Consider the following 25259-nt stretch of genomic DNA (forward strand, 5'->3'; position numbering starts at 1 on the left):
CTTCCATGTATTAATTTAAACAGTAAACCTGTTTGTTTGCCAAAAAATAAAAGGGTTTAATTTTCATTTGATTAAAAACAAATAAATGTTTAATCCCTTAGATCAGAAAAATTAAAACTAAAAAAATTCTGAAAAAAAGAGAAAAAGATTGCAGGGCCCTATTGTTTAAAATGTTGAAATTGAGAGTTTTGGACTATTTTTTTTACTGAAATAAATGTTTTTGTTATTATACATAGAGATATTTATAAAAAAAGCCTAGGGGAAACACTGTACTGTATAAAAGTAATCATATATAAAACACTGCATATTCTTTACTGTTTAAGTTAAATATATATTTCTACTTATTAAAGTTACAAAAGTGATTTAGTCAAGAGCAGTGAGAGATTTTCTCTCTTCTGTTGTTTTATTAACATGAATGACAGACAGCAGTAATATTATACTGCTGTCACTTTAAGAGCTGCCCGGATCCAATGTACTGTTACACATGTGTTTTCTTTCTCAGCTGTTTGCTTTCACTTAAGACCTAAATTACTGTATTACCGAGAATACTTGCATAGACGGGCTTTCAAAAACAGTCTCTCAGACAGCATGTGCATATAGCGATATGAGTTCTCTTTTGCTGCTGATTGCGTTTTGACAGCTTAAAATCACAAGTTTTTAAACGGCAATGCTTAGAAACGTGCAAACGATACATTTTCGAAACCATGTGGAACAGCAATGTCATGCAAGCATGTAACCGTGATAGAGACGATAGTCCAAAATCTCTGCTGGTTAATCATGTCTACCTATATACTGCCCACCACTTAATCAGAGCATAATCTAACAGACAGAGTGAGCGAGAGAGAGTGTATGTGTGAATGAGAGACAGAGAGAGATGAGGAGCATGTGGTCTGGGACAGTGGAGAATGGTAAGTGTGCTGTAACATACACCTGCTGCAGATGGCAGAAAGATTTACAGTTTTATAAAAAAAAAAAAAACACATGCAAATGTGTGTCAAACTAACACCTGCTGCAGAATTCATTTACATTTCAACAATGTCATTTCTTCCTGTTGATACTGAGATTGTCAGACCACATAAACACACATGTACTGAACAAGAACACACACACAAGCCATAAACAACTCCAGACATCTGTACTGGACTTGGCTCACCTGATCAAAATGCTTCATAAAAGACAGAGTCCTGTGCAGAAATTCTGAGTGTAACACAATTCTTTAGCAATCAATGCCAAGAGATGTAAAAAAAGGAATTGGGAAAACAGTACATTTTTATTTAAATGTAACTGCACAAAGCCTCTTTCATAGCTAGGACCAGTGTGGTCATTTCTAAAACCCTTATTATGACTGCATCTGACCCAGATCTGTATTAACTTTATTCACCTGGATAAATGTGGTCGATGTTGGCTTGATCAAAGAGATCAATCATGCATAAGTCATGAGGAACAAATGAGGACTTGAGCTGGTCAGGTGTTTATGCACCACCTTTCATGAGCACAGACCACTGGTCCAAAAAACACCACTTTTCACCTGAATATACAGTACCACAGTGAAAACTATACTTCATTTAAATTCTGAGCTTCTATTCAGAACTGAACCAGTTATATAAACTAAGTTAAATTAGAACGCATTTAAAGGCATTTATATTGTGCAAACTGTACCCATAAACAAACATACAGCACAACTAGGCTACCTAGTATGGTTGTACCTTTTTGTTTGTAAACAGCGTTTACAAACTTACTTGCTCTTTCTTAGTCTTTGCGCGTTCGCTTTGTAAACACTGGGTTTTTAGTTTCGCCTACGTTCGGCGTGACCTTTCGACGCGATTCAATAGTACGTAGCATTGTGAACGCGCATCCCAGAGCCTGTGCTACACAAGCTTTTGTGCTTAAAAAGTATTAAAAACAAATTCTGAAAAAAATGACCAATCGTTTCTCTAGATAAGACCCTTCTTCCTTGGCTGGGATCCTTTAGAGCACTTTGAAACTGCATTTAAACTACATTTTGGAAGTTCAAAATCGGGGCACCAATGAAGTCCATTATATGGACAAAAATCCTGAAATGCTTTTCCTGAAATTTCTTCACGACTAAAGACAGAAAGACATGAACATCTTGGATGACAAGAAGGTGAGTAAATTATTTGTGTTGTTCTGGAAGTGGACTTCTCCTTTAACATCTCACTCATTTAACTGCAAGTCTTTAATTTTGTGCATTAAAGGTCAATGAAAATTAATATCAAAATTATACATTTTTAAAATAATAAAAAAATTAAATAATAATAAATAAACAATAATAACCCTCCAAAAAAACACTAAAAACTAAAATCATCTGAATTAAATTTAGGAATCACAACATAATGAAAAATATTAAAATCAGCAATGATATTTGTCATTTTGAGATTTGCTAAAGATTACATTTAACAGTGTTATTAAAGTGTTTTAAAAATTACCTTCAAGATGACAGCAAAAGTAATCAAATGTAAAAATAGTCCAAATAAACAAACAATTAAAGGGATAGTTCACCTAAAAATTAAAATTACCCCATGATTTACTCACCCTCAAGTCATCCTAGGTGTATGTGTTTATTAACCCTCCGGATCCATGTAGTGTACTTTCTATGATGGATGGATGCTGTTTTTTGGGCTTCAAAATCTCAACACCCATTCACTGCCATTATAAATCTTGGAAGAGCCAGGACAATTATTAATATAACTGATTATACATGTCTGAAAGAAGAAAGTCATATACACCTAGGATGGCTTGAGGGAGAGTAAATAATGGGCTAATTTTTATTTTTGGGTGAACTATCCCTTTAAATATCCATTATCGGTTAATACATAATATCCAGTATAGAATGATAAACAATAAATAATCATCTTAAACAGATTTAAAAAGATAAAAAGAGATTTGTATGCTCTGTATGCTCTATATAAGGACAACGCACAGATTTGTAGACCAGAAGAAGAAACAACAATGCTAACAGAGGAGGGAGTCTGTGGTGGACCGGCTGGGCAGCCTTGCTAATTAGACCGCAGAGGTGAACAGCTCCAGGGGCGTTGTTAGAATTTTCAAAACCATCATTAGGAATCAAAGGGTGAGGAAACACGGGGCTCTTTTCAAGCCGCATCTTCAAAAAGAGCCTCCGCGGCCAGACCTGACAGCACACCTGAGAGAAAAGCCAGCAGAAAGATGGACAGACTAATGCTATCAGCTGAGCCTCTCCAGGTGCACAGACGTCAATACAGTCTGGGGCTGTGAACACGACAACACTCTACAGCCTGGCTCTCTTTTGTTCTTCTGCTTCTCTCTCTCTGTCTGTGTCACGCTATAATGACTTCTCCTGCTGAGGAAATGTGACGTGACCAGACAGGATCGGTGCTGTGGGCGAGGGAAGACAGGCCAAATACAGCTCTCTTTGTGATATTACATGCAACAATACAAACAATATAACACAACACACAAGTAAAACACCACTCAAATTACTCATATTTGGTTGACTGACCCCGTTCAGAAATTTACATACGTTTGATTCTTATATGGTGTTGTTACCTGAATGATCCACAGCTGTTTTTTTGTTTTGTGATAGTTGTTCATGAGGCCCTTGTTCATCCTGAACAGTTAACTGCCTGCTGTTCTTCAGAAAAATCCTTCAGTTCCCACAGATTCTTTGGTTTTTCAGCATATTGGTGTATTTGAACCCCTTCCAACAATGACTGTATGATTTAGAGATCCATCTTTTCACAATGAGGACAACTGAGGGACTCATATGCAACTATTACAGAAGGTTCAAACACTCACCAATGCTCCAGAAGGAAGAATTATGCATTAAGGGGGGTGAAAACTTTTGGAATTTGAAGATCAGGGAAAATTTAACTTATTTTTAACTTATTCTGGGAAACATGTACCTATCTTCTGTAGCTTCTGAAGGGCAGTACTAAATGCAAAAATATGATATTAAGGCAAAATAAGAAAAATCTTCATTCTGTTCAAAAGTTTTCACCCCCCGGCTCTTAATGCGTTGCTTTTCCTTATGAATTATCAGTGAGCATTTGAACCATCTGTAATAGTTGCACATGACTCTCTCAGTTGTCCTCAGTGTGAAAAGACGGATCCCAAAATCATACAGTCATTGTTGGAAAGGGTTCAAATACACAAAAATGCTGAAAAAACAAAGAATTTGTGGGAAGGATGAAAAATAATAATAAAAAAAAATTATATATATTTTATTTTCTGCAGCAACATGGTGAATGTAAATATGTTAATTTAAACTTGAAATATGTCTAATCATTTTAACAATTAAAAAAACAAATCTAACATTTTTATAAAAATCTAAAAGTATTACAGAAAAATCAAGAAGTTGCTCTCTGAAGAACATACTGTTTTAAACATTTGTTTTTTATCAAGCTCACATTGTTTTATTAATTGTTTCTAAATATTTTAGAAAATACTATGTAGAATAAATTATATTTTTACTTTTCTGCAGCAATGTGGTGCATGTGTTACATGTAAATATGTTAATTTAAACATTAAACATGTCTTTAAATTAAATTGTTTGATAACATACACTACCATTCAATGTTTAATGTTTAGTGGTTTGCAAGTTTAATTTTTTATATTTTTTTTAAAAGAAATTAATAATTTTATTCAGCAAGGACATATTAAAATAACACTAAAGATATAGATTTTTTTTTTTTTAAATAAACATTGTTCTTTTGATCTTTCTACTCATCAAAGAATCCTGAACAAAAATGTATGATGGTTTCCAAAAAACATGAATCAAAAAATACAAACATTGACGATAACAATAAATGTTTCTTGAGCAGCAAATCAGCATTTTAGAATGATTTCTGAAGGATCATGTGGCACTGAAGACTGGAGTAATGACGCTGAAAATTCAGCTTTGCATCACAGGAATAAATTACATTGGCTACAGCTGACGTTAGCCATTGACTGATAGTATAGACAAAAATACTATGGCTACCGTCAACTGTTTGGCTACCAACATTCTTAAAAAAATCTTCTTTTGTGTTCAACAGAAGAAAGAAACTTATACAGGTTTAGAACAACTTGTGTGAGTAAACAATGACAGATACCATCATCTCCGCTACTGAAAAACCCCTACTGGTCAGCCACTCTTCAACATCCTTTCTCAGTTCCACGTAGTGTTGTCAACAGACCCGGTACTTCGGTACCAAGTCGGTACTAAAAAAAATTAAATGTTACGGTATCAGGTTTTCTTAAGTACCGGTGGTACCGAGCACCCGGTCAACCCGGTTCTTGCTGCGCTATGCGAAAAGTGCGAACTGCACAGTTGCGTCTTCTTCATAAAAGCACAGAGACATGGTGACCGGTGGTGCTGCTGATGCGGCTGCTCTGAATCCGCTTGTTGAAAAGAAAGGAGCCACGTGTGGAAATGTTTTGTATTTGCGACTGATGACAAGGGCAACATCATAGATCATCAGAAACCCATTGCAAACGGTGTCATCGAAGTTCTCTCTCAAAAGGAGGAAATACATCGAACTTAATAAAACACCTCAAAGACCGACACCCAGATTTAATGAAAGAGTTCAAGCAGGTAATTTTTAATTTAATTTTATATTATTGTATTTAAGGTATAATTTATATAAAAATTATACCTTAAATAAACATCGCAATTTGCTTATTTAATCGTTAGCATAAGCGCGGCTAATGCTAACGTGAGTATTAGAATCAACTTTTTTATTAAGTGTTTAATGCTCCTATAGCGTTTATTAAAAAAAAAAAAAAAAAAAAAAAAAAAAAACAGGACATGATTGTCTACTATTTTTACACACCTGAGGCTTTTAAATGACCTGTGTAGCTAAAATATGTGTGTTAGAGAACAAATGTACAGTTAATGTTTATAGCCTTAAAATCGGTCCATCAGAAAAGCAGTTCTAGGCTATGAAATATAGTTTGCGCAGTTTGATTAAATAAAAGTACAGTCAAATACAGTCCTGTATAGTTTGGTAAAAGATACCATTCATTAACATGACTTAATATATTATCTAACATCAAGTTACAGTGAGTGAACATTAATTAATGTGTGTGAATGTTGTTTTACACAAACATTTGATCGTTCATGTTTGTTCATTGTGCGTGAAATAATGTCAACAGATACAACTTTTAATTTAAAATAAATTATTAATACATTTTGAAATTAAGAAGAATAATTGTTATGTAACACTTGTTTAAGTCATGTTAATTGGAATCTTTTTGTAAAGTGTTTTTAATACTACAGTTTCCGTCTGTGTAACCTTGATATCATACACTCAATATAAGTAATCTTATCTAACTTTGTTATAAAAAGCTGAGGTTTGTTATTTACTGAAAAGTTAAATATAAAGTTCTGTTTAGCTGGTGTCAGTCTAATATTGCATTTAGTCAGACTCAGCCCATTGTTTTACTGAAGTATATTATATTTTCCTTTTACAGCTGCAGGCTAAAGAAGACCACGAACCAAACTCCTAAGCAGACAATGGTTCCAGATGCTTTTCAGCAGCAGAAGTACGACAAAAACTCACCTGAGGCAAGAAAATTGAACCGAGCTGTTGCTGAATTCACATGTATGGATTAAGTGCCAGTTTATACAGTGAAAAATGGGGATTCCAGCAAATGCTTCATCACCTCAGCTCAAAATACCAGCTTCCAAGTCAAAACTTTGTTTTATTTTTGTTTGTTATAAATAAAAATAGTGTGTTGTTCAATTCATGTTTTTGTGTTTTGATTTGGTACCGAAATTGGAAATTTTCACTGGTATTGGTACCGAATACTGAAATTTTGGTACCGTGACAACACTAGTTCCACGATGATCAAAAGTCACTGATCAGAGACAATACTCTGAAACAGAGTCACCGTCACTCCCACACACACCACCTGACATATTTCATATCTCTGTGTCCCAATTACAATCTCCTGCCCTCCACCTCTCAAACACTCGAGCCGTTCTTCCGCTCCAGGACGCTTTTGTGCCCCTTTCCACCTGCCACTCCACAGCTCTGTAGTGCACATCTGCAGTGCTTTCCTACAGATATAGGCAAGAAACAGCCCGGTATCGAAAAGGAGCATCCGAGATTCCTGCTTCCTCTCATGCATGCATAATCACAGCGCTCTTTCTTTCAGGGTCCAAAACAATGGGTAAAATAACGATGGAGGCTGAGCCTGTAAAAACTTTTGTGTGCGATACAAACCCCCAGGCTTGGCTAACACTGTGGAGACTTTCCAGAGACCTGAGCCAGGGCAAAACGGAAGAAACCCAAGAGATTTGAGAAACCGCTCTCTGGCACCTCAAGCGTTAAACTCCCAGAGGCTGAGATCTTTGCTCCAGTCAAGACTTCAGTGAGCCGAACATCGGCTGTTTCTTTAAGCTGAAACCCTGTAGGCACAGCGGCTGATTTGCATGCACTACCTCTGAAGCCTTTGGGACGAGAAAGAACCGCACACCTCTTGGCAAGGTCAACAGTAACGGTGCACAACCAAGTGGGACTGACTGGAAATATGGAGACTTGGCAAAAAAATGCAAGATGTTCAGCCTCAGACATGACTGTAGGGCGTTTGCTCAAGATGATTCCCATTAGACCGAAAACTAATCTTGCAAGTGGGGCTAAAAAAAATGAAAGACGACGAGGAGAAGGGGAAAAAAAACACAGGCAATTTTCCCAGAGAGGAGTGCTGCTTGTCAAGTTCATTTTCTGACAACAGCACGAGCTCGTCCCTCCCCTGGAGCCCTGGATGCGCTGCTGTGTATCGACAGTCGCAGCAGGAAGCTCATCCAATCATAGCAGCCTCTTCAATGGGACAGGCCTAAAATACTGCGCCAATGTGATTATTGATCCGCAAATAACTCATCTCCCTTTACAAAGCCAAAGGAGAGAAAAGCTGACTCCTCTGAGACTACATGCAACCGAGCAGACATCAACAAACCAGGTTGTGAGCATTAAATATGATCTAAAATTTGTATTAGTGAATTTATTAGGGACAGATTGCCTGTTTGTTACCTCCTGCAAGTTTCATAACTTAAAGCATCCTCCTCATTATAAATAAAGTATTTATTTAATCAAGTCCCAAAAACAGCTCGTTTGGATCTGAGGTGCAAGATAACATCTTCCTGGCACAAACATTTGCATAAACACTGCCTCCAGAGCAAGGCATCAACGAACTGTCATCTTTTCACTATAGGCCCCGCCCACTTGTGTTCAATGGCTAATGGCTGATGATTACGATGAATACGAGTGTCATGTTGCATCAAAAGCAAATAGAAATTACTGCGGTTATCTAGTTTACACTGGATACTAGAGGTCAACCGTATCGGTTTTGCCGATTAATCAGCACCGATAGTTGATTGGCGGAACTATCGGTTATCGGCAAAAATCCATGCCGATATTTTTTTCTGGGTTGGGTCCGTTGCTGGAGCGGCTGAGAAGGTCGTCATTATATAGCAAAGTCCCTATAGTCTTTGTACAGCACAAGAGCAGCCTCTAGTGGCGGAAATCACTGACAGCACGTGCCGTTTGTTTAGACACATGACACTGCGCACTGCACAGAGCGGGACACTTCAAAGGCAGATTTAGTAAATCAACAGCGAAACGGTGTTCACAGTATACTGTAGTACATGTTTTCATGTCATTACTAAGTGATGAATTTGTTGACTATATGCTGCATTGGTGGAGACAGCATTATACTTTTGCCCGTTTGGTGATCAAATAAAGTAGACTGCCGCTTGAATTGAACGCGACGCGTCCGGTGTGTGTGATACGGGATAGCCGCGACTTCTTCTAGACGCAGCGCTGCAGTTTTGCCCATTGTGTGACTAACATATTTTTATATTTTGATTACATAACCACAAATGTTCTAGAATAGAAGCAGTTAAATTGTGAAGGTGCACAATATCCATATGTAATTTCAATACTGTGGCCTTCGTGTAGATATTTAAAGATGGCCATCTTTAGCTTGATTGTTGATGTAATGGTAACAATTTTATAATACGAGTCCATTTGTAATATTAAGATTGATAAAAGCTGTAGAATATAAGTATTGTTCCTTGTTATAGTGTGTTAATTTCAGCATTTACTGATACATTTTAAAATGTTTAGTTGCTTTTGTTAACATTAATGAACTAACTGTAATGATCAATATATAATTAATATTAATATTTTTATTAATTTACAAAGTATGGTTCAGTAGGCTACTTTTTTTTGGAATAGTAGTGCACTATTTATTTTCCGCTCAGAATCCATTTTAAAAACTATCTGTTGATTAATCGATAACGGTCAGTGTGGTCCAACCTAGTTATCGGTATCTGTAAAATCCAATATCGGTCGACCTCTACTGGATACAGTATACAGATGCGCGTTTGCTTTCTGACACAGTTTGCGCACTTGATTCTGTCATTAACTGGCCAAATGGAGTGAAAGAACATTCGCTTTGACGTGCTTGGTTTAAACAGCTCATTCACATTTTTGTATAAATGTATAGATATCAAAAGGATCCTAAAGTCAGGAACAAGTGTATCGTGTCTGAGGATTGTTCAGAGCATTATGTTTTGTAAACGAGGCATAGTGTCACAGAGAGTTCACAAAGAAACATTTGCTGAAAGATGAAGCGGTACTAGATCTGATTGCAGCTGCATCACAAATGGTAAGTAAAATATTTCATAATGTTTTATCTGGAAATTACTTTTATTTTGATCATCTTGTCAAAACACTCACATGCAATAGACCAATTTGGAGTAGATGTCACAGAGCTAGACAAGATGAGCATTTATGGTTAAAAAGTTTGGAATTGTAATTTTTTTTTTTTAGAAAATAACTTTTCTTCTATACCAGTTTAAAGTCATTACATGGAAAAAAAAAGTGTGATTAAACATTAATGGAAAGTAATTTCTCTGGAGAAATTAATATTTTTACTAAGAATGCATTAAATCCAAAAGTGATGGCAAAGACATCTAAATGTTAGAAAATATTTCTATTTCAAATAAATGTTTTTGAACTTTCTATTTATCACAAAAATCCTGAAAAAATGTATCAAGCTTTCCACAAACATATTACGCAGCACAACATTTGTTAACATTTATAATAATAAAAAATGTTTCTTAAGCAGCAAATCTGCCTATTATTATGATTTCTGAAGGATCATATGACACCTGATGACAACAGTAATGATGCTAAAAAATTCAGCGTTGCCATCACAGAAATAAATTACATTTTAAAATATATTCAAATAGAAATCAGCCATTTTAAATTGTAATAATATTTCACAGTATTACTGTGTTTTTGATCAAATAATCAAATCTACATAAAATCTAAATAAATAATATTCTCTGATATGTCTAAGAGTGATTGTTTGGTCTGGAATTTCTAGATTAGATATCACAATTTACTCAAAAGCAAAGCACAGATTAAAAAATAAATAAAATATTGTCTTTCAAGACAGATCAGTCTTTCTTTCTCTCACAATGGTAGAACAGAACAACACTTTTATGTCTCGCATCATAATTCCTCTAGCAAGTCTTATGACACGTTAAAAATGGTAAAACACAACATGACTTACGTCACTCTGCCGGTTAGTGTGGTCTGCACGTGCTTCTGGAATTCAGGATATTTGGAGGCCAGATACACAAAGTCTGGAGGTTTATCCTTATAACGGTTTCGAGGATGCATGGATTTATTCAGCGCCATTCTTTCTGCAACACTGCAAAAACAAAGTGCACATGACACCACAAACAGCAATCAAAACAAAGTCATAAACCGTTTCAAAGGGCTAGTTAACACCCATATTAAATCCTGTGATATTGTTCCAAACATGTATAAACGTATTGAGATACATTAGGCCGAACGACCGCTGTAGTCACCATTCACTTTCATTGTATTAAAAAAACAAGATGATATGAAACTGAATGGTGACTGAAACAGTCAGCCACTAATGTCACTAACATCTTATTACAAATAAGACAGTAATAATACCGGTTTGGAAAAACATTAGGGTGAGTAAATATTGGCAGAAGTTTGTTTTTTGTGAACTGTTGCTTTAAGTCTTGTTAACCATGTGCTTTAATTAAAGTGCGATACATGTGCTGTTATTGCAGACTGTGTCTATTTACAGACAACATATTGTCTGTGTGTAATGTAATAAATGATGACAAACTACAAGTTTGCAGGACTAATTCTCTTGAGATATGCTAAAAGAATTAGTTAGCCTAACAGCTAACTGATCCACCAGATAACACACTGCAAACATGCATATGTAACGAACAGCACAAGCGACACTCTACCGTTTCGATAGATTGGAAAAATTAATAAATACCGATGAACGAAAACTTCAGTAACTTCTCAGTGTTCAGCACTCTTGGCTGTCATTGGCAAATCACGTTGTCCCAACGTTCAACTGTTTGTTCCAGAGTTCCGCCTTAGTCACAATTCTGCGACGGCGCACACATATGGCGTCATGGAATCGGTTTATTTAATAACACTCGAGATTAGACAGAAAAAAAAAATATTGCGCTTATCTCGATATTCTTGGCTATATATATATATATATATATATATATACACACTCAAAAGCAAATATATATAATATAGTAAATATATATTTCACCTCTTACAATTAGTTTACAAGAACTTTATTGCATTGTATTTTCAGATTTTTTCCCCATTTCTTTTTTATTGTTTTCTTTACACTACCAGTCAAAATGTTTTTAATGTTTTTTAAAGAAGTCTCTTCTGCTCACCAAGCCTGGGTTTATTTTTTACAGCAAAAACAGTCAAATTGTAAAATATTTGTACTATTTAAAATAACTATTTTTTCTGTTGTTTTCTCTTAGAATATATTTTAAAATGTCATTTATTCCTTTGAATTCAAAGCTGAATTTTTATCATCATGACTTTAGACAAATGATCAAGAAATAATTCTAATATTCTGATTTGCTGCTCAAAAAACATTTCTTATTATTATTTTAAAAAGTAGAATTTTTCAGGTTTCTTTGATGAATAGAAAGTTCAGAAGAACAGCATTTATCTGAAATAAAAATCTTTTGTAACATGATCAACGTCTTAATCATCACTTTTGATCCATTTAAAGCATCCTTGCTAAATAAAAGCATTAATTTCTATTATTTCTTCCTAATTATATATATATATATATATATATATATATATATACATACACACACACACACACACACACACACTGACTCCAAGCTTTTAAATGTTATAGTGTGTAATTTTACAAAAACTTTTTATTTCAGATAAATGCTGATCTTTGGATCTTTTATTCATCACACTCAACTGTTTTAAATATTGATAATAATAATAATAATAAATGTTTTTTAAATAGCAAATCAGCATATTAGAATGATTTTTGAAGGATCATGTGACACTGAAGACTGGAGTAATGATGCTGAAAATTTAGCGTTGAAAATAGAGAAATAAATGACATTTCAAATTATATTCAAATGGAAAGCAGTTTTTTTAAATAGTAAAAATATTTCACAATTTTACTGTTTTTGCTGTACTTTGGATCAAATGATTACAGGCTTGCTGAGCAGAAGAGACTTCTTAAAAAAACATTTACATTCTTACTGTTCAAAAACTTTTGACTGCTAGTGTACATGATAATAACTTTGTTTATATATTTGTTTAGTGGCCAAACCATTTTTACCTTGTACAGTTATCAAAATTAGCTTTTTTTTTTTGGTTATTTGGTATGTTGTATCTCATTTCATGTTTGTATTTCAATTCACTTTCTTTAAAATTAAACCATACATTCGAATACACTGTAACAGTTTTTCATTCTTTTTGTTTTGCTCTTGTTTTGTAACCCATCCACCTTATTCTTCAATGCAGCCATAATGCTGAGACTTCCAGTTCATTAGCAGCTATAGGGAAATAACAAGAAGAATAACAACATGCAGTAAACGGTAAAACTGCACTAAAAACCAGTGTGTTCATAATTTAAATAATACATTAAAATAATATGGTAAGACACACCAATCTGCGATATCAAGCAGCAAAATGTGCTGTTTTGCACAGCTAAAAATAGCTGGATGCGGATGACACAGGAAGCCAGATCCATAAAATTTACATAAATATTTTACAGCAAAAATTAGGTGGATAAGGTGGCCAAATTTTAAAGCGCAATCTCTTAAGTGTCACCAGTGTCACTTCCTTATTTGATTCCATTCATACAGCATCACTCCCAACAGACAAAACATTCATATTTTTTCTTTAATTATGTTGCAAACAATAACATCCAGATATATTGTTAACAATTGGCTGTGTGAACAGTGATACCATAAAAAGCAAAAAGTCCCATTCAAGCTGTGAAGTCTGAAGCCTCCAATCTATTCACAAAGTAATAGCTGATGATAGACCTGTGGCTGGAGGATGGACCTACAGACAGGACCTTCATGAGTCTGTCTGTACATGAACCCATCCAGCATGTGCAGCAGTGGGATTGTTTGGGACCTGCGAATGGCAAACCTTCTCTCTGGACACACAGAAACAGGACACCATCATTGTCAAACCAGGCAAGACCTTCATTTAAGGTCTTGAGAAACGCCAATCGTAAGGGAGTAGCGCTGCTTATGGGGACAACAAACTGTGGACAATGTAAATACATGTTTAACTTACAAATGATGCAATTCAGTGATATTTTTGTCCAAAATTACACACTTTTTTGGTTTAGGTTTACAGCTTCAGTATACAGTTAAGGTCAAAAGTTTACATACACCTTACAGAATCTGCAAAATGTTAATTTTATCATCAAAATAGGAGTCAACATACAAAATGCATGTTATTTTTTTTATCTAGTACTGACCTGAATATGATATTTCACATAAAATGTTTACATATAGTCCACAAGAGAAAATAATAATTGAATTTATAAAAATGACCCTGTTCAAAAGATTTTTAATAATGTGCGTTATTACCTGAATGATCCACAGCTGTTTTTTTTATTTAGTGATAGTTGTTCACATGTCCCTTGTTTGTCCTGAACAGTTAAACTGCCTGCTGTTCTTCAGTAAAATTCTACAGGTCCCACAGATTCTTTGGTTTTTCAGCTTTTTTGTGTATTTGAACCCTTTCCAACAATGACTGTATGGTTTAGAGATCCATCTTTTCACACTGAGGACAACTGAGGGACTCGTATGCAACTATTACAGAAGGTTCAAACACTCACTGATGCTTCAGAAGGAAAAACAATGCATTGGGAGCCGGGGGTGAAAACTTTTGAACAGCATGAAGATGTGTACATTTGTCTTTTTTGGCCTAAATATCATATTTTTTTCCATTTAGTACTGCCCCTCAGAAGATACTTACATGTTTCCCAGTAGATAAAATAAGTTAAATTTACCCTGATCTTTAAATTCCAAAAGTTTTCACCCCCCAGCTCTTGATGCATTGGTTCCTTCTAAAGCGTCAGTGAGCGTTTGAATCTTCTGTAATAGTTGCATATGAGTCCCTCAGTTATCCTCAGTGTGAAAAGATGAATCTCAAAATCATACAGTTCACCGTTTTCAGCACAAAAACACTGAAAAACCAAAGAACCTGTCGAACCTGAAGGATTTTTCCAAAGAACAGCGGGCAGTTTCTGTTCAGGACAAACAAGGGACTCATGAACAACTATCACTAAACAAAAAGACACAGCTGTGGATCATTCAGGTAACAACACTGTATTAAGAATCAAGTGTATGTATGTCATTTTTATAAATTCAACTATTTTCTTTTGTGGACTATATGTAAACGTCTTTTATGTGAAATATCATATTCAGATCAGTACTATATAAAAATAACAACATGCATTTTGTATGATCCCTCCTGTTTTGGTAAAATAATTAACATTTTGCAGATTCTGCAAGGTGTATGTTAACTTTTAACCTCAACTGTATTTCTGTACTTCATAAAACAGCGAAGTGACTGAAGAACCAAAATGTCAATCGTCTCCACCAGCATCAAGAAACTAAAAAAAGGAATCACTGGTGCTTTTCTTGTGATTGACACTTCTCCCTTAGGTTGCTCAGTCTGCCACAATCCCATAGCGAAATAAAGTCGTCATCTTCCTTCATACAAGCACACACAGATCGGCCTCTACAACCACGTACTGAGCGGCCCACAGTTAGCATGCCAGCTGACCTATCTGGTAGGGCGTCCAGCTTCTTAAACCAATCATAGCGCATTTCATGATGGTTGGTTCCCCCACCAGACAGCTCAATCTTCAGTACGGTTACATGCAGCAGTGCTACGTGGACAGGTACAGATCTCAGACTAGTCACTATCAGATTTTCAGCAGCATTAGGTACATCCAGCACACACACAACAGGAAATCGCTTGATAATAGCATGGTTAAGCAGTGAATTCTTTATTATATAATTGCATTGGAATGAAAAGGCTAATTAAAATGATATCCGTTATGCATTTTGAAGCCTTACATCACGTACGCCTTCAGTCCGACGTGACTGAAGATCTAACAATAGCAGGGATGTGCAATTTAATTGTTTTTTGTCTTCGCAAAAGATATGGAATGGTTATCTCCATGTTTAGGATTTATCAAATCATTTCCCATTGTGTATTCATTTGTACATTTATAGCAAGAACGTGCCACTCGTCACACTAAAGTAATGGCTTGAGCACCTGTGGTTATTTTAGGGATGGTCCACAGTATGAAGATCCCTTTACAATAGGAGTCACCATCAGGACTCTCCACAGAGAGAACAGGCAGATCATTCGTTTGTAGCTCCTCAACTCCTCAATAGGTTTATTATCTAAGATTGAGCTTCCCATAGTATCGAGTGTTCCATTTTATCAGCATGGAAATCTTTGCACCCATTCTTTTAGGACAGATTTTTGCACATCCCCCCCTGATGAGAGGAAACTTTGAGCCCTTGTCATGCTTTGCACCTTAGGTCCAAACTGAGGGTTGCGATATCCACGTCAAATGTCTTTCGTGAACTCAGCGTAACTGCCATAGGGGCAACGAGATCATTAAACAAAGGAAGAATCATCAGAATCCAACTTGAAGGCCAAATCAAGTGCTTCGTAGAGGCAACGGTTACTATACTTAAACGTTGAAGTGCTCCTGAGTGACACAACTGACCGTTGAGGTCAAAAACAAAATCTTTACTAAAGCTATCTCTGATTGAGGGAAAAGAAAGAAAATACTCTTGCCGCCCACTATGCAGCATGGCTTTTTGGATGCAGGAGTAGCATACAAATTGACTCCTATAATTAAGCACAATCTCTCTTACAGTGTAACGTCATGTCTCTGGGATTGTACTTCTCAGTAGGACGTGTCATGACAAGCGTACAAAGATTTATTCCCAAAGGTTTCCAGACAAAACACATGAAACGTTCTTAGATGCAACCATTAAATGTTATCTAAATCCACAAGAAGAGAATGGTAAGTACACTCCAGAAGTGATGTAACAAAGCTACAGAATAACTCCGATAACAAGCCCCATCAGATTAACTCTCCACCTCAGCGTTATAGGTTCGTTCTGTAGCCTTTGCCCCTTGAAAGGTCTCCAAGCTAGGCACAAACAGACTAAGACAGTGGAAGAAAACAAAACAAAACAAAACAGACAAAATAAATCAAGACACTGTCATTAAATTATCAGTTTAGTGCCCTACATTTTAACCCAGTCAGCTTCTGCCTTCGGTAGGTCAGGCTGAGTGAAAGATCAGCCTGTGTTAAACCTATGGTACTTCTAGACAACATTATGTAAATTTACAGTATACAGTTTTGGATTCACCATGCAAGAATACTTTTTTTTTTTTCATTTAATAGCTCGATCTACATCCAGAATAATTTACATAAAAGGACACGTTATTGAACCGGAGCTCGGTGGGTGATAACCGTGGTGTTTTCGAGTGCATCCAGAAGAGCAGGAGGAAGCTGAGGAGGGAAGTGGAATGGGGTCCGGGCGGGGTGGGGGGGGGGTGGAGGGGAGCGTGGAGGTGTCGTGAAGGGTCCTGCGGGTGCGATCAGCGACACTCCCACACTTTTACTGTTTGATCTACGCTCCCGGTGACGACGTACGGAGCTGACTTGTGGAAATCTGCGGAGAGATGAGAGAGATTGTACTTTAGGAAAACATCCTTTAATAGTTCACTTCCACATCATCCAAGGTGTTTATGTCTTTCTTTCTTCCATGAACTGAGAAATACACACAAAATTATGTTGAATTGTCAGTTTTGACAAGTATTCACATAAACACAGTCGACTGTGTCTTAGGTAAACATAAACAGTTGGGAGAATATTGGACATGTATTAGTACATTGCATCTGTGCATTCAGTTTTAAAGAGACAGCAGCCTAATTTAGTTGCTATTGTCTGTAGCATTGATATTAACCAAGCAAGAAAAGAAATACACTCACTGCTCTTCACTGAATCTCTTTAGTAGCCCTAATAAAGATTAATCTAAATTTATTTATAGAAATAAATGTCTGCTAAAAAAAAATGAAGAATGTGGTCAACAAGTTGTGATAAAGAATGCATAATTAGCTTATATAAGCATTGGTATTTCAGTGAAAAGACCATGTTCTTGTTCTTTATAAAAAGTGGTTTTATTTGAATGCATGTTGTACGGCACTGCAGTTAAATGGGTGTCTAGTAGGGGTGTAATGATACATGTATATTCGTAGCGAACCGTCACGGTACGGGTATCTCGGTTCGGTGCATGAGGCCTTACAGCGAATACAGGCCATTCACCCTCAATCCAGAAGGGGGCGCCCACAGTAATGCAACTCTGTTTGATAACCGCCGGCAGAAGAACAGCGAATGCCAGGAGTTGCGCACTTGAAAACAAAGACCACTAGACAGTGACCATGTGCTGATTCTTAACGCGTCTCTTACTGACAAAGGAGTATAATGTTACTTTAAATACTTGCGCACTCAGCTTTGTGATCTTGTATCCTACCTCTCTCATTCGGCACAAATCTAAATATTCCTTAATATTTCCATATTTGCGATGCATCCAAATGCTAAACTATTATTTATTATGTAAATGACAGATTGACAAGTAAATGACAAGTGGATGTCTGTGATATATGCGGCTCTGCTAGAGTCTCAGCCACCACTAATGATGCTGTTTGTAGTGCATCAGTCTTAATAAAGCAGTTTCCTTAACATTGTTTTAGGTTAAAGGCTTACCTAGACATTATTGACAAATGACAAGTATTTATTCTTTGTATGTGTATATATACTGCAGACTTTATAGCCTATGTATGACGGTGTACTGTTACACCCCTAGTGTCTATCATGATAAAGCCTTAATATCAAATGAGTTTGGAAATTTTAGAGAAATGCTTAATAAATGCATTACACTGTAACCAAACAAAAGACTTCTGATATTTAGTCGACTAAAACTAGACTAAAACAAACAATTCAGATGACTAAAATATAACTAAAACTAAATGGCATTTCAGCCAAAAGACTATGACTAAGACTGAATCAAATTTTCTGTCAAATTTTCGTCTGTGTACTCCAGTTCAAAAAGGTAGGGTAAAAAAAATTTTTCTCCATCATCTAAATTGTCTGACATCATTGCGTGACTTTTTTTGTAAAGGGCGTTTGACTTTCTTTGCACATTCGCTTTGTAAACACTGGGTCAGTACTTCTGCCGTCATCACGCGTGACCTTCCCAATGTGATTGCATAATGGGTGAAGTCGGGCTAGTGCAAGATGAGCATTTGTGGTTAAAAAGTCTTTTTTTTTTTTTTAGGAAAATGAACAAACGTTTTTCTAGATATGAACGTTATTCCTCAGCTGGGATCATGTAGAGCCCTTTGAAGCTGCACTGAAACTGCAATTTGAACCTTCACCCTGTTGGGTGCCATTGGGTGCCACTATATGGAGCAAAATCCTGGAATGTTTTTAAGACATGAACATTTCAAATGACATTTGGGGTGGGTAAATTATCAGAAAATTTTTATTCAGGAAATGAATTAATGCTTTAAGGGTGGGGCTGCCTGATCATTTGACCAGTGGAAGAGGAGGGAAAAATTAGATTTAAAAATCTAAATTGTACCAATTCCATCTGGTAAAGCCCATGGCACAGAAATGACACATTTCGACTTTTAAAACATACATAAAACACTTCAAATAGCAGGATTCGGCAGCTCAAGAGACCTGAAGCCTCAAACAAACATTCGGTTCTCTATTCACACCAAAACCATTGTTTCAAATCAATAGTCTGAAAGACGAATGCTGTGTACTGAAGTGCTTTTAAAAGCAAGTTTAAAGCTTCACAGGAGCCTATAGGGAAGCTAGCTGAATAACATCATGCATCTCTAGAGAGCTTCAATGCCTTGATCCACTAAAAAGATCTGGACTCAGGCAGTTAAAAGACTGGAGGGTTCACATGCTGCCAACGACTGACAGGACTACCTTTTGTAGAATAACAAACTTGATCTCAACCTGAAAAATCACTCTTTGGGGAAATAAGAATGTGCTGTACACTTCTTAAAGGCAGTTTTACCCATTCTCGGTCATCAAAACATCCGATATGCATTAAGAAAATGAGCATTAAGTGACCGCTTACCCAGAGAGGTAACAAAATGTTCATGGGCACTCAAGGTCTTCATGCAGCGCTTGTTTTTGTAATCCCAGATCCTCAAAGTCTTGTCATCAGCACAGCTCACAATGAACTTTCCTCCTGGGTGCACAAGAACTCCACGCACCCAGTTATCATGGCCAACCTGAAGACCACACCAAACAAAATGTTTCAGATTCAGACTAAAGCATAAAGCTCATATAATAATATTTACTTGACTCACCAGTGTCATAAGGCACATGCCAGTGCTCACATCCCACATCTTGATAGTCTTGTCTCTGGAACCAGACAACAGGAAAGGACCAGGTTTCCCGCTCTTCTTGGTCTGGCAGAAAAAAGCAAATATATTAACCTTTTGAACATTTTATGCTGTTATCTAATAACAAACATTCGTTCTGAAAACACTGTTATTGTGACAGTAGAAAATACATAACATCTCACACACAGCAATTGTGTACAGATAAATATTTATGGTTCTTCCTAGAAGAATGCAATAATGTCTAGGTAAGCCTTTAACCTAAAACAATGTTAAGGAAACTGCTTTATTAAGACTGATGCACTACAAACAGCATCATTAGTGGTGGCTGAGACTCTAGCAGAGCCGCATATATCACAGACATCCAGTCATAATACCACTCTGATGAATTACTGTCCTTTGAATACCACACCTCAAAACAGAGCACTGAAAGCCATCCCGTGCAGTCAATGAAAAGGGGGATATAACAAGAGCAGAGGTCTTTGGGGTGATAATGCATTTAGATAGCTCTGCGAAGAATGGCCGGTCATTACATCCAAGGCCTTATCTATTATCCATAAAAGGCCAACTCCGCTTGAGGGGGGTTTGCGAACAGACGCATTAAAAACAAAATTGCTCTCGCTGAGAGGCAGGCATGCTCAGGCAAGTGTGTTCAGGCACATTTGTACCTTCAGACAGAGCTGCTGTAATGACATACGAGGCTTTGTAATTAACATCTGTGACAGTGGTGTCAAGAGATTGTTTTAATTCCACCTGAACAGGTTCGACAAGATCAAAGATGACTGACTAAATGTGTTCATTTTTTAAACATTGAGAAGAAAGTTTCTTCTACTTAACAGTAGTAATTACTGTGAGGGTTAAAGGCTGTTTTCCACATGCTGTGAGGGCTAATGCTTCATCAGATAAAGATGAAATTGGACACGGTTGATCATAAGACTGGCAAAAAAGATCCAAATGGTACGTTCTTCACCTTAGGCCATAAAGCGCTAATACCACCTATGTCATTTCGCAGTCATTGTACATTACAAATTTAGATCATCAGTTGAAAAATCAAAGGGCTCATCAAAATGTGTTTACAGGGCACTGCAAAGAGGAGACCAATAAAAATTTCCAAATATCTGGACAAAAGATAATGCATTGATTATTAACAAAAACAAAGATCCATTGATTCAAACATTTTAATGCAAGGATAAAAGAAGTGGAAAAAAATGCCCGGTTGACCCGTAATAGCATCTGAGAGAGGGTTGCCTGTAGCCTCTGTGTAAACTTCTGTGAAATTCTGGTATTTTACTGCACTACTTTTGTGTATATGTTACTACTACTACTAATTACCAGTGGTGGATGCATTACAGAAAGTACAAAGGAAGAGTAAAAGAACAAACCTAAATATAATTTGATTTACAATAGTACTAAAAATTTAGCACTAAGGTACAGTTTTGTGGGCAAAAAGGTCCACTGGCTAAAGTGTAGAGAGTTAATTGAGAAGAATCATCTCATTTAGGAAGCGCCATTAATGTAAGCCATTTTAGAAAGCATCAACAATTATTGAAAGGCATAAATACAGTTAAGGCCAAAAGTTTACATGATTTTGAGATCCATCTTTTTTTTACACTACGGACAACTGAGGGACTCATATGCAGCAATTACAGAAGGTTCAAACATTCACTGATGCTTCAGCAGGGAAAATGATGCATTAAGATCAGGTTAAATTTAACTTATTTTGACTTCTGGGAAACATGTATGTGTCTTCTGTAGATTCTAAAGGACAGTACTAAATGAAAAAATAAGAAAAATGAACACTTTTGCACTCTATTCAAAAGTTTTCACCCCCTGTCTCTTAATGCATCATTTTACCTTCTGAGGCATACATCCATTGTTGGAAAGGGTTCAAATACACAAAAATGCTGAAAAACCAAAGAATTCGTGGGACCTAAAGGATTTTTCTGAAAAACAGTGGGCAGTTTAACTGTTCAGGACAAACAAGGGACTCATGAACAACTATCAATAAAACAAAAAATACAGCTGTGGATCATTCTGGTAACAACATGGTATTAAGAATCAAGTGTATGTAAACTTTTGAACAGGGTCATTTTTATAAATTCAACTATTATTTTCTCCTGTGGACTATATGCAAACGACTTATGTGAAATATATTATTCCGGTCAGTACTAAAAAAAAAACAACAACATGCATTTTATATGATCCCTTTTATTTTGGTAAAACAACTAACATTTTGCAGATTCTGCAAGGTCTATGTAAACCTTTAACCTATTGTGTTTTCTCTCACCTCTGAGCCAGTCGCTTCAAGGATGGTGGGATGGGCGCTTTCAGGGGCCCAAGAAATGCACTCCACAACATGCTCATGTTCACGCAGCTCCGCCTTGCATTCTTTTGTGGCCACCACCCAAACGCGCACCGTCTGGTCATTAGAACTACTGGCGATCAGGGTCCCATCTTGATTGGGCCGCACCATGCGCACCCACTCTCTGTGACCGGTGAACGTCTTGACACAGTACCTGTTTAGCAACAGCAACAAACAGATTTAAATCACACCATCAAGAACTTTCTGGTATAAAACAACGTCTGCAAAGTCTCCATCTCAAACGTGTTTGGAAGTCACATCAAAGGTTCGCCCTATTTGATTACAACATAAAAAAATGCTTTGAAAGCAGAATTTCGCTTTGTTACCAGTTTGACATTTACACAGGTGCTTTTAAGCTGAAGAAACTCAATACAGTAACTGAAAGGACTGTTTTGTTTTAGTAAGCGATCGTTAGGTACATTCATCTAAGGTCACCAAAACAGAACTTCTAACCAATATGCAAACTTAAGAAATCTCAAATTAACGACTTACCCAGTGGCCACCTCCCACATTTTAATGGTTTTATCCCTTGATGCAGAAACTATGTGATCTCCATTGGGCATAACAGCTACAGATGAAACATTATGGTCATGCCCTGAAGAAAAAAAAAAAAAGAAAAGAAAAGACTTAAGTACAAAATATTCGAGATTGTCCTGAAATTGTCATTCAAAGACAAGCCAACAATGTCTGAGATGGATACAGTGAATTCATTTTTGAATTCAGCACATAATATACACATTTCTACCATACAAATCAAACAGTCATGCACATTAGCGTCTGACAATGAGTGGTTAAGCTTTAAAACATATTGAACATTTTAATGGAGAATAAGAAGCTGCTAATTTGCCTTGGGCTGCTTTGTTCTCACAGAGCACAGGGAAAGAGATGAGCTAATTACATGGGACGCCATTTTTAAGCTGCTGAATAGATGATGAAACTAAGTAGCCTAGAAAAAGCAGTCTTAAATATGGGGGGGAGAACCGCAAAATGTTATCTCGTCTCGAAGAGGATAATTAAACTGCTGTCCAAATCTCCTAATCTTCCGCTAAAGCAGCCGACCCACGAAGCGAGACGGAAAGAGAGAAAGAGAGCGAGCGCGAGCAGAAGGGGGACTTGCAAACAGAAGGAAGGGGGGTCCCTTTGCCACCTCTTCAAATCTGTGCTAGAACAGTCTACCCTAGTCTAGGGGCAACATGCCAGCTTTAGTGATGGGTGTAAATTACGAGCCTTTGGATTTGTGGATATTACAAGCTGGCGCACACGTTGTTTGGATTATCACCACTCAGGATTTACACATTTTTGATATGGATTACAAATGACTTGAGGAAAATTCTGAGAACACTTGATTTGTTTTTGTCATGAAACATCAAGAGATAAATAAACATTTAGAAATTCTAAACTAGATTTTTCTATCCATCTTACTGTTAGCCAACCTATCTGACCCATTCCTGAATCACTGCAAATATACATGTGTGTATTTTGATGCAAGGTGCAAATGCAGATAGCTCAGCTTACAAAACCGTTTAAATATTTGTACATTTTTTGCATTAAACCGTGAATTTGTGTGTGCATTAGTAAGGTTTTGATATGGTTTGAACTTCATCATTAATGGAATGTAAGTGGTTGGATGGCAGAGAGTTATGCCCCCATCCCCCTTCCCTTTCACAGCTTTTCACACCGACTGTTTTTGCGCTTTTCCAAACCTGTGGTGAGATCTGACCCGAGCTGAAATGGGGGGTTTCATGACACTTAAAGTGTTAACTATCCATCTAACACAGGGGAAGACATGTTGACATAATACAGAACCCGTAAGACAAAATGCAAATTCACTCGTGGTGTGATCTCCCATTGGAAAAGCCTGAAGGCTCACATTTTCAAAGCTATTAAAATTTATCAAGCAATTAGGATTTTAAACATGCGCACATCCTAAGGAACAGCTTTTTGAGACCAGAGACAGGATCTCACTTCCATTTAAGTGAGAGAAAAAGAAATGTTAAAATACTCTAAAAATAAATCTTAAAGTATATCTATATATCTATATATCTATATATCTATATATATATATCTATATATATATATATATATATATATATATATATATATAAAAAGTATATCAAATATATATATTTTTAACTTATATAACAGACCTTCTTCCACATTTCTGAGTTTTTCAGAAGCAGAAGTCACTGTTGGGTAACCTTCTATAGCAATATAGAATGGGAGATTACCTCAAATATATATTTTTTGCATTCTCATTTGCTTAAACAGCCAATGAAAAACTCAACAATACCATTTTCACAACTTTCAAAAAGAGGAAATAAACAGAAAGAGACTGAAAACAGCAGTCAGAACAGAGAACAATTTTTACAAAACAAAATTTACCATCACTTCCATTGCTACTATATTAGACAAAGCCTCACAGCAGTGTGAACTTATATATATAGCAGTTTGTGAAATAAAACAGTTTGTGAAATTGGCTCATGAATTATGTATCCATAGTTATTGAATGTGACGCATCATGAAAATCTGACTTTTTGGATAAGCCTTTTTCTGAAAGCATGTGAAAAAACAAGCCGCTCAGATTTTGCTCCCCTGGTTACGGTAGTAAGCGGATGTTATTATAATATTATCGCCCCTTAATCTGCACGTTTCCACCCACAGTGCCATTATTTTGATTTTGCGATTTCTTTCCCAGCTGTTTACCTTCACAGACATAACCAACTGTGTATTTGACGGTTTAAGCGCAATAAGACATGAAAGATGTTTAGAGTTTAGAACTCACATGCCACAGCCATATTTTGTGTCCATGCTTTGGATGTGTGTTCTCAGAAAAACATATCAGAAGTTTATACTAATATGGCTTTATAAAGCATGATTTTTAGCATGACAGACATGATAAATCAAAACCAGGAGTTTCTTTGAGTATCTGAAGTACAAGGTGTAACGGTACAGTCCTATTATGGAAAAGGGGGCGGGGAACAGCAGCTCATTTGAATTTAAAGAGGCATGCATGAAAATGGCGTGTTTCTGCTTCCACTGAAAATACACATTTTCAAAATAATCCGTGGGGTATTTTGAGC

The 25259-nt window shown here is 36.4% G+C and overlaps 2 protein-coding genes across 2 annotated transcripts in view; both read right to left on the reverse strand.

Moving 5' to 3' along the window:
• mettl16 (methyltransferase 16, N6-methyladenosin) overlaps positions 1 to 11436 on the reverse strand; it is a 44138-nt gene extending 32702 nt beyond the window's left edge. The window contains exons 1-2 of the mRNA XM_051128594.1: positions 11317 to 11436; positions 10564 to 10704 (exon numbers count right to left, since the gene is read on the reverse strand). Of these exons, the coding sequence (XP_050984551.1) occupies positions 10564 to 10691 (128 nt within the window). The 5' untranslated portion in view covers positions 10692 to 10704; positions 11317 to 11436. The remainder of the gene's footprint in view (positions 1 to 10563; positions 10705 to 11316) is intronic.
• A 1785-nt stretch (positions 11437 to 13221) lies between these two features.
• pafah1b1a (platelet-activating factor acetylhydrolase 1b, regulatory subunit 1a) overlaps positions 13222 to 25259 on the reverse strand; it is a 44346-nt gene continuing 32308 nt past the window's right edge. The window contains exons 7-11 of the mRNA XM_051128595.1: positions 22672 to 22774; positions 22105 to 22333; positions 19785 to 19886; positions 19550 to 19706; positions 13222 to 17065 (exon numbers count right to left, since the gene is read on the reverse strand). Coding sequence (XP_050984552.1) covers positions 16992 to 17065; positions 19550 to 19706; positions 19785 to 19886; positions 22105 to 22333; positions 22672 to 22774 — 665 coding nt within the window. The 3' untranslated portion in view covers positions 13222 to 16991. The remainder of the gene's footprint in view (positions 17066 to 19549; positions 19707 to 19784; positions 19887 to 22104; positions 22334 to 22671; positions 22775 to 25259) is intronic.

The sequence above is a fragment of the Labeo rohita genome, chromosome 15, assembly GCF_022985175.1.
Source record: "Labeo rohita strain BAU-BD-2019 chromosome 15, IGBB_LRoh.1.0, whole genome shotgun sequence".
NCBI lineage: Eukaryota > Metazoa > Chordata > Actinopteri > Cypriniformes > Cyprinidae > Labeo > Labeo rohita.